The sequence below is a fragment of the Rutilus rutilus genome (assembly GCF_951802725.1).
Source record: "Rutilus rutilus genome assembly, chromosome: 8".
NCBI lineage: Eukaryota > Metazoa > Chordata > Actinopteri > Cypriniformes > Leuciscidae > Rutilus > Rutilus rutilus.
The window spans coordinates 12,225,433-12,236,249 of record NC_140222.1 but is presented as its reverse complement, the minus strand read 5'-3'; the positions used below and the strand labels follow the sequence as shown (position 1 = coordinate 12,236,249).

At 37.6% G+C, this 10,817-nt stretch overlaps 1 protein-coding gene across 1 annotated transcript; it reads left to right on the top strand.

Annotated features, from left to right (window-relative positions):
* Positions 1–376: 376 nt before the first annotated feature.
* LOC311295112 (uncharacterized protein) lies at positions 377–9,319 on the top strand. The gene is made up of 7 exons (XM_084416317.1): positions 377–1,047; positions 2,150–2,464; positions 4,051–4,371; positions 5,017–5,346; positions 6,215–6,352; positions 6,486–6,517; positions 7,189–9,319. Exons 1-7 carry the CDS (start codon positions 999–1,001, stop codon positions 7,309–7,311), a joined length of 1,308 nt encoding a protein of 435 aa, XP_084272443.1. The 5' UTR covers positions 377–998; the 3' UTR covers positions 7,312–9,319.
* The last annotated feature ends 1,498 nt before the right edge of the window (positions 9,320–10,817 follow it).

Below are 10,817 nucleotides of genomic sequence, written 5' to 3'. Positions count from 1 at the left end.
TATCACATTCATAAATGTCGATGGGCAAAAAAATGCACCTAGTTTTATACAATTTAAATCCGAGCTTTGTCAGTATCTTGAACCATTGGAGGGTGTGAGGAACACCAAAGCAAAAAAGACTATAGACTGTTGTAATGCCTTGAAATGTTATCCTTTTTAAGGACCTTTGTATTATTTTGTAATTAGATACATGGATTAGTTGTTCATATTTGTGTTATATTGCTTACTTTTTTTATTCTTTTTTTATTTTTATTTACTTTTTTTATTATTATTAATATTGGTATTTATATATTATACATTATATATATATATATATATATATATATATATATATATATATATATATATTGGTTTTCTTGCTGTTATTATTGTTTTGTATTACTATTATTTTTGTATTAAATTGTTGTATGTTCTATTACTGAATAAAGCATAAAAAAGTGATTGCTTCTCAGTGTATCACGGGCGCGCGCCACATACTGAAGTGTGCGATGACGTCATCACGCTGGTATGCCAAATGAAAATAATTACATGGATTAATGCACATAACGCTCTTACTTATTTCGTTTACCTAAAGCACAAATAAACATTCAAACAATATTAGCAATATCAAGAAAATAACATTGAACAATTATATAATGCATTTGAAGAAATTAATAAACCTAAAAATCACTATATCACAAAACTAATTCAGAAGCCGAAAGTGTACTGAGAGTGAAACTTCTCACCTTATTAGACATTCTCTGGCCAGACCCTATTGCTTTTTCCGGAAGCGACACTCAGACCGAACCGAACCAAACCGAGCCCTCGTTTGTCATTAGTCACGTGATTTTCACGTTAACAACACAAGCCTCAAATCGCGGCTTCATCTGGCACTCCTATTTTTTTCGACACAAGCTCCGACGCCTCGGTTCAAATGTCACATCACTACCTGCCGCTATCACTACTACCGCCAACCCCTGCAACTAGTCCATTGATATGTTTCAGGAAAAGTGGTGAAAATGAAGCTTCTTTATAGTTTGCTACTGCTCTGGTGTTTATTCGACCAAGGTAAGATATTTAGGCTTATATATTATCTCTCTTCCGAACAACGATGAAACCGAAAGTATGTTCTGTTATGTATAAACTCCAATCGCGTTATATTCGACAGGAATTCATCGTTGGAATTTCGCGTTCTGTGTTTTTGTTCAACCATGGCAATTTACTCTTTGAGAAAATCTCACTTACTGCCAGCGATAAAAAAATAAAAAAAGATAATAAAAGAAACTTGAAACCAAGATCCAAGCGTTAGATGTCACGTGACTAATCAAATCATGGCAAAAATATTGAAAAGTCAGTGTAAATGATGAAATCGTGTGATTTGGTATGTCTACATAAAAGTAACCTGGCTTCATAGCGTGCAATGCTGCCTTCACGTGGAGATATCGTAGGCTACTTCCCTCTCCTGAAGCGTGGCGTGAACAATAGAAACAGTTAGGCTAGACCAAACCAGAGAGTAACAGAGTAGGCTACTGTGCAAAGTCCTTATTAGTCTATTTTTTTTTTGTACTGAATATGCTTTTGTGTCTTTTATACACACAAACCTGTTTCAGCATACACAGAAGAATGATAGATATGACTACAGATTTAAGTACATAATTCATGTTATACTTGAGTTTGTAAATTGATATTGTTAAAAAAAAGTTAGTCTGCGTAGTAAGTTTTTTTATATATATAAGTTATTCACCATCATTGTTTTAGGGAAGTTATGTTAAGGTTTACGTTTAGGCTTAGGACAACATTTTCAGACAGGAATGTTGTTCCAGGATCAACAAAATGTGATGCCTTACTTGGAAACATCACAGTGACCTTAGTTTGGGTCAAGTGTTGATGAAAAAGATGCATCTTGGGCCGTTTCTTGAAGATGGCTCAGACTCACCTGCTCGGGTTCAGTTATGAGTATTTCATATTCATTCATTACAGTAACATTCATTATGAGATAAGTTATGGGAATATGAAAATTCTTAGTTGCGTGAAATGCACCGATAGGGAAAGGGTGGTGGCAAACTGTCAATACATAAGCTCACCCTTTGCAGAATATGCAAGATTATGTTAATTTCTAATTTTCTAATGTTAATTTAAATGTTAATAGTACTGTTCATTTCTCCTTCAGGTTTTCCCTGGATTGTTTCAGATGAAGTGTCAGTGATGGAGGGGGATTCAGTCACTTTAAACACTGGTTTTGAAGTAAAACAAGATATTAAATGGTATTTTAATGACATTTGCATTGCTCAAATCAGCGGAGATCAGAGTAAGATCTGTACAGATGTTCAGTGTGAAGATGGTGATATGAGATTCAGAGACAGACTGAAGCTGGATCCTCAGACTGGATCTCTGACCATCACAAACACCAGCAACGCAGACTCTGGAATATATCTATTAGAGATCATCAGCATCCATGAAAAGATCTTCATTGTGTCTGTTCATGGTGAGTCATTATGTGTAGCGGCGTACACTTTAAAAACAATCCAAAAGCTGCAGCAGGCTAAGACACGAGGAGATTATACTAAATACGCTTCACGCTGAAGTATTACATCTGATGTTATTTTTATTACTCCGTTTCACCAGCAGAAAGAACAAACACCAGTCACTTACTTTGGTAAATGCATTCAGTCGAAGATACATCAAACAGCGTATAGAAACAGATAGTGATGGTAGTAACGTCATTGACAGTAGTGACGGTCAAAATAAAGTTTTTCCCCATGCTCACCCTGCAGCCATGCTCCAAACAACCCGCCATGTCCCACAGGTGAACACACACGCTAATATACACACCACACCCCCTCACGGTGCCATAGTTACAAATGACATCACACCGCACGTGCACATACACAACAGTATAGAAGGAAAGAAGAAATATCACAAAAGACTAATCAAACCCGATGTTTGGCTCATGTTTAAAAGCAAGTCTTGTACATTTAAAGGTAGGGTAGGCACATTTTTGTTATACTTATTGAAACATTTTTCACATCCTCATAGCAATTAACAGTGTTGGACAGTTGCGTCGCTACAAGTAGTTACTAGTTGAACTACATTTCTCAGTAGCGTGGTAGCGTCGCTGTTTTCTAAATCAAATAGCTTTTCAATAGCGAAGCTCCTTTTTTGATCAAGTTGTGCGGTAGTGTCCACACAAGCTACATTATCCCAAGCAATTCTAAAGCTCAAGTTCAAATCGAAAATACATCTGCTAAGTATCACTGATCCTGGATCAGTAAGTGACGGTGAGATTCTTTGTATTTTACAGCGGTTAGCAACCGTAGGGCCATAATGATTTCATTCCTGCGATGCGGAAAACACGAACACTATCGCAGAATCCAGGCATAAAAACGGAATTTAGGCTATAACACGGAATTTCACGTAATTTGTCAGATTTTGGATGAAAAGAAAATCCAGCCCTCTAGTGGGATCTCATGTTTTCAAAGCTAGATCGCTATTGCTAAACTCTCTGAAACTGCCTAGTTTACCTTTAAATCACATCATTGTTGTTTTACTGATATTTTCCCAGTGAGATTCAGATGTCTTTTCTTTTTACCTGGAAAAATAAAAACTACCCACAAACTGTAAAAAAAATAAATATATATATATATATATATTTATTACATGGCTTGGTTGAATTCTTGGTGGAACATGTAGAATGCGGTCTGTTTCTTGATAACAGACCGCTGCGAAGTATAACACACCATTGCCATGAAAAACAGAGCGTTGCTATGGATGCGGAACAGACTATTTTCTTTAGCGGAAGCAATGTAATCATTTTTAAATCAATAAATATTTTGTGTCAAATTATTTATTTATTTTGTAGGTAGCCATGTAATAAGCGGGATAATGTATAGCGAGGCGGTTGTTATAGCGAATAACAACCCCTTCAGGCTGATTCAAGAGTCCCGTTCAGCCTGTCGGGGTTGTTATTCGCTATAACAACCGCCTCGCTACACATTATCCCTTACATAATATATATTCAGCTTTCATTGTTATTTTGTTTGGCTTATAATTAACTGTTGATTTCTTCTTCAGGTGCTGATGAAGACAGAGTGTCGATGATGGTGGGAGATTCACTCACTCTAAACTCTGGTGTTCAAACAAACCAACAAGACACAATTAGATGGTCTTATTATTACATTCGCATCGCTTTAATCAATAGAGATCAGAGTAAGATCTGTACAGATGTTCAGTGTAATAATGATACTGAGAGATTCAGAGACAGACTGAAGCTGGATCATCAGACTGGATCTCTGATCATCACAAACACCAGATACACAGATGCTGGAGTTTATACACTGCAGATCAGCAGCGGCAGCAGCGACACTGAAAAGACCTTCAATGTTATTTTATATGGTGAGTCATTATGTCTAAAATGCAAATCTTGTACATTTGCAGCACATCATTAATGTGTTAGGGATTTTTTGCTGACATTCAGAGGTGTTTTTTCTCTTTACCTGTATATTAATTTAGATATAGTATAAAGATAATTTCTACAAAAACACATTTACTGTTAAAGTGGAATTTGTTGATTTTAAATATAAATTACTATGTGCATGTATGTCATTAAATGTATTTAATTAAAATAGTAATAGAATAGATCAATATTATATAGTATTATTTCTATCTAAATAATAATGTCATGATTACAATTTAATTTGTTATTTTATAAAGATACTGCAAGATGACACGCGATCTGTCATGTGTGGACGTAATAGAAAGAAACCTATTGTAATACAAGCTTCACTGACTTCATCATCATCATCATCATCTTTGCATGTTCTGAATTAGATCTGACGTAATTAATATCTTTTCATTGGATACTTTTTATTATTATTTATTATTACTTCTACTTGAGTAATTACTTCTATTAGAACTTTTACTTGAGTACAGATTTTGGCACAAAATGTGGATACATGTTGCTTTTCAAACTTTTCAGTCAAGAGAGCATGTTTTTCCCCTGAAAAAGATCCTCTAATCATCTTTTGGTTTGTGTTTCAGGTGTTTCTGTTTTTGAACGAGATAAAATTAAAAGAAAGACAGTGAAAGAGGGAGAATCTGCTATTTTATACACTGGTGTAATAAGAAAACTGAATGATTCAATAACATGGCATTTTAACGACACTCTCATCGCTGAAATCACTGGAGATCAGAGTAAGATCTGTACAGATGTTCAGTGTAGAGAGAGATTCAGAGACAGACTGAAGCTGGATCATCAGACTGGATCTCTGATCATCACAAATACCAGAAACACAGACTCTGGAGAATATACACTACTGATCAACAGCAGCAGATTCAGCATCATTAGGAGCTTCAATGTTTCTGTCACTGGTGAGTCTCATTTAATCATTCAGTGCATTTTCACTTGAGCAGTTTTAAAATACAGTTTACTATATTTAAATTGAAACAGTAAATGTTTTCATTGTGGCCTGTTTAAAAAGTGAGTTTGGACTCCATATGTACAAGTGTATAAGTAGTGTATCCATATGTATAAGTGTAATGGCGCTTTTCCACTACACAGTACCAGCTCGCCTCGACTCGCCTCAACTCGCCTTTGTTTGGTTTTCCATTGTGTAAAAGTTGTACCTGTACCTGCTTCCAGGTACTTTTTTTCGTATCACCTCTGGCGAGGTTCTGAGCAAGCTGAGGCGATCCTAAAATGTGACATGAAAACATGGCAGACTGCTGATTGGTCAGAGAGAATCGTCACTATTCACTGCGTCATCATTTCTTGCGGCGTTGCTATGACGACCAGGTACTATTGTGGAGGTACTATCTGCAATGGAAAATGGAGCGAAAAGCGAGCCGAGACGAGTCGAGTCGAGTCAGGTTGAGCTGGTACTGGTAATGGAAAAGGGCCATAAATGCTAGTTAAAAGTATTCACCTTATTCTTCAGGTGAGAATGAGTCTGGCTTCCGGTGTCATCACAGCTTATTATGCCACTTGATATTGAAAACTGGTGTTTCTAACCATTTTATTTTAATGTACTGTTTTAGGTATAAAGGCGCTGGTTTGTAGAGCAAACAGTTTTACAGTTTACTGCACTTTGATATTCTTCTCTTTATTTCCTATAGTGGGTAATAAATCAGAAGTCTTACACATTCACAGAAAACACATTACTTCTGCGTTGAAAAATAAGGTGTATTGGTAGAGCTGATTATCAGGTGATCTCTAGTAATAATGTGTGTCTGTCTTCAGCTGTTCCAGATGCAGGTTTATTTTCAGCTGCTGTAGGAGGAATAAGTGCTGCTGTTAAAACAGGAATATGTGCTGCTGCTGTTCTGCTTGTGGCTGCTGCTGCTGTGATTTACTGTCTCTACAGATCACAAAAAAAAGGCAAGTAGTATGCAGCTTATCTTCCAAAATATAAATATAATATTTCTTGTGTATCAAGCTTCTTTAAAAATATGTAAAAGTACATATTTTTATTTTAATTGACCAAAGTAAGAGTTTGTTGTTGTTTAAACAGAAAACTGGACACCACGCGATGATCATCATCAGGTGAGATACTCTGAGCTCTGAAACTGTCTGCAAATTTTTTTTTATAACAGATAGAGATCTGTAAGTGGTGTGTGTGTTTGAAGTTTTATGTCTGAAACCATGTGTGGTCTCATTCAGAAATCATTACATAGAAACACTAATAATGATTGATTTATTCACTGCTGGAGAAATGGGCTTTCAATAAAACCTTCACGCCTATACAGTAGAAAGGCAAAAAAAAATTTTTGAAATGGGTGCCACGTGACTAAAGAAAACAGAAGAAAAAAACGGCTGTTGTCTTCAAGACCCATAATGCACTGGGCAAGTTGCCGTCCAAAGCCAATCTCACCAGTCTGTTATGGCTACGCTTACCGGAGTCAAATACTGCCTTGCTTTAGTGGGAAATACTTCTTAGCAAACTTGTAGTCATAATAGTGTCGACGTGGAGAATGGGTAAACTTTGTTCATTTACATATACTACCATCATTATAACAATACAAAGCAGGTTGAAAATTGGAGAAGTGTCACTTTAAGAGAGCGCTGATCTTGTGCTGTTTAGCTTCAGAATGAAGAACAGGGCTCTTTACATTCACAAACATCAGAGAGAAAAATCACTGTTTTGTGTTTGTGTGACTGAATCATCAATACTGAACATTTGCTTTTCCTTCTGTGAATCTGTTTCTGTCTTTCAGGAGGATGATGTCACAGTGTCCCTTCAACCGAATGACAATCTACAGGAGGGTGCTGCTAACGGGACGTCCACTGCTCAGACTGATGGGTCACTGACTGGAGCTGATAATGAGATTCCACAGTAACATTATGATTTTAACAGTGTCACTAAAAAGGAACATTAACAGAAATGAGAAAGTTAAGAAAAAGTAAATGGAAGAAGATTATCTGACTTTCAGCAAAATAATGTCATGATACCGTATTAGTTTACTTTCGTGGATTTGTAAAAAGGGTCCTTATATTGTGTTAAGAACAAAACTTTTACATGTGCATTCAGAACAGGAGAAAGCCGCCATAACAATCACCGAAGCTACCTCAAGTTTATACCATGTGAATACTCGATTCTGATTGGCTGCAAGGTGTCCATTAAAAAGTGATAGAGGACACCTAAATAAACTTCGATTGTAAAACTAATTAAAATATAAACTACTTTTTTAAAAAAGTGTTATTTGGCAAGTGACCATGGTATATGCGGGTTAATGCCCGACGAGGTGTCCATTGTCAGGTATTAATGGACTTTGGCGGAGGCAACCTCCGCTGCGCGTCGGGACAGTTCACACCTTACCGTCGTCCATTAATACCTGACAATGGACACCTCGTCGGGCATTAACCCTTACATAATTGACATGTTCGCCTTGATGTCAAACCTAAAAAAGAAATTTACTAAATATTGAGTTTCATCCATAGACTGTAAAAAGATGGATGACGCCCCTTCACTCTCCCATTGGTGAAAAGTGAAGCCGCCAAAGTCTTAATTTGTCCTGATTTGGGACCTGATTCTGTGCAGTAGAAATACTGTAGAAATTAAATATAGATGAATCTTTCTAAAGTTACAAAAGTAATTCATTCGATAGCAGTGAGGGCTTACTTTGTCTTTTGTATTTTGATTAAAAAGCAGCAGGTTTGTTAGGCTGCTGTCCCTTTAAAGGTGAACTAAGTAACTTTTTTACCTTAACTGAACAGCTTCGGAGTCATTGGAATGGTTATATTACTTATTTCGGGTTGAATGGTGGTCGTTTCGCACCCCCCTGCTGCCCGTGAGCGGAAAATACGCACTTGCAACTTTGAGCCGACGGGACGCCGGCCGCCGCGTCAGGAAGTCTCGCGTGATATCAGGTCTCGCGATGTAAACAACTGCTTTACGGCCAAAAGAAATCTGCTAAAATGCTGTCATTATTGCGCTCCCTCACGCTGTCCGAACCTGAATGAAGAAGACGTTTTAAAGAATGTCCCATCTGCTTTGATGTCGTTGATCTACTAGCCTCTGGTGTCTGAGAATCGCCAACGAGTTTTTACAACAGTGTCAAATATCTATTCCGAAGCTGTGGGGGGAGCTCTAGAGAGAAACCTGCGAGCAAAAAGCGACAATACAGCGAAGAAATCCCGAAACTACTGAGCCCTGCTTTAAGACCGAATGCATGGATCCAATATGGCCTGCCCTACTGTACAAATGTTTTCTTTGTTTCCGTTCATTAAGATATAACCCACTCTGTTTACCAGGATCTTCGCCAAGATGGACATTATACATTATTTTGTGTGAATTTGTCCGTTCAAGCGTGAGATGTGAAAGAGAAATCAATTCAGTATTCGCTTGCTGTCTGAGATGTGGGTTTTCGGGGAGCGTGTGCTTCAGATATTTGCGTTTGTGAAACTTCTTGACATGATAACATGCTGTAATAATGTAGGGGACCACTCGTTATACATAAATCATTCACATGGATCTGTGAAAACTACTGAAAACGCTGTATTCTGCTGCCAGGCCATTAGATGGCGATGCAAGACTGTAGCTGATTATGTAAAACGCATGTGCAGTCATACTTTTTGTTGTTTACACGGAGACTGGTTTCAAAAACGTGCACTTTGAAACCCGTTTATAAAAGATTGCATTTCCAGGCACCCAGAATGCCGGTGTCGTGTAAATAAACTGCCAAAATGCATAAAAAGGTTTACGTTTTTGTTGAAAACGGTGTCGTGTAAACAGTGTTGTGGGAGTGAACAATCAGCAATCAAGAGCAATGCATCTCTCTCTCTCTCTCTCTCTCTCTCTCTCTCTCTCTCTCTCTCTCTCTCTCTCTCTCTCTCTCTCTCTCTCTCTCTCTCTAAAATTGTACACATGCTGCCTGGTATTAGTTGTTGATATCGGAGCATTAATCTTGACATATCATCTGTTTTGTTTTTATTAATTTATAACTGGTTAGGAAAATGAATGTGTTCAAGACATTAGGCATTTTGGCCTAAAAATGTCATATTGCAAGATGTGAGTGCTCTTCACACACTATATGTGCAACATTTTAAGACAATTCAGTGTGTACTATTGACACTGTTGAATGCCTGATTATGTTACATGTTTACAATTTTAGCAATGGCATCTTCGCTACACTAGGTAGTAATACGAACTTGCCACTATGGTGGTTCCCCGAGAACTAATGGTTCCCTTATTTTGGGATTTACCCATATCCCTTGTTTTGATGCTGAGCAGCTCATTTAACCAACAAACCTCCCTTGTTCTATCAGATTTGTTAACTCTAAACTGGTGTTTTTACCGGGAAAAATACATTTTACACTCCACACTGATGCTTGAATGTCTGGTTAACAAAGTTTTCTGGTTAAAAAAGGCAGTTCAAATCCAGCAAGAGTTGATCCATGAACTATCACCATTGTGTCCTTGATTCTGAATCTCAGGAAGTTAACCTGTAAAAAACTGCACTGAAAGACATTGTGTGGCAAATGTTGTCACGCTTGTTTGTTTTTTTTATGTTTTTTTTTTTTTATTATTATTATTTATATAGCACACATAATACAACAGTCGTTGCCCAAGGTGCTTCAGACAGTAGAATAAAACACTTAATTAAAAATTACATACAAACAAGCAATAGAATGTAAACATAAGACAGGAGACAGCTACACACTATATCACTTTCACACAAAGGGCCAAGCCACTTCAGACTGCCCCCCATACTACATCTAATAAATGGGTTTTTAACAACGACTTATGTGTCGTTGGCTTGTTATAGCCTTGCCTATAGGCTTGGCATAACGGCTTGTTATGTGTTGTTCCTCTGTTGTCATTATTTTGTCGTCATTTTACACATGTTGGACTACTGAAAGCTCTACTTGCACACAGACATCAAGAAGGGGGGCAGTCAAGGACTAGTGGTTAGGGAGTTGGACTGGTAACCCAAAGGTTGCTGGTTCGATTCCAGAACCGGTGGGAAATGACTGAGGTGCCCTTGAGCAAGGCACCTAACCCCTAATCGCTCCCCGGGCGCCACACAAAGGCTGCCCGCTGCTCTGGGTGTGTGTATCCATGTTTGCAGTGTGTGTGTGTTAACTACTCACTACTCTGCTCCTAATGTGTGTGCATTAACTTGGATGGGTTAAATGCAGAGGTCAAATTCCAAGTATGGGTTACCATACTTGGCCGTCACGTGTCACTTTCACTTTCACTTTCACTTTCACATTAGTCACATGTCTGTCTAGTTAAGTTTTCCCGCCTGTCGTTATCAGTTCAGTTAAATCACCTGTGTCCTGTTAATTATCATCATCTGTCTCACCTGTTTCTGTTCATCAGTGTTAGTATTTAGTTCCCTTC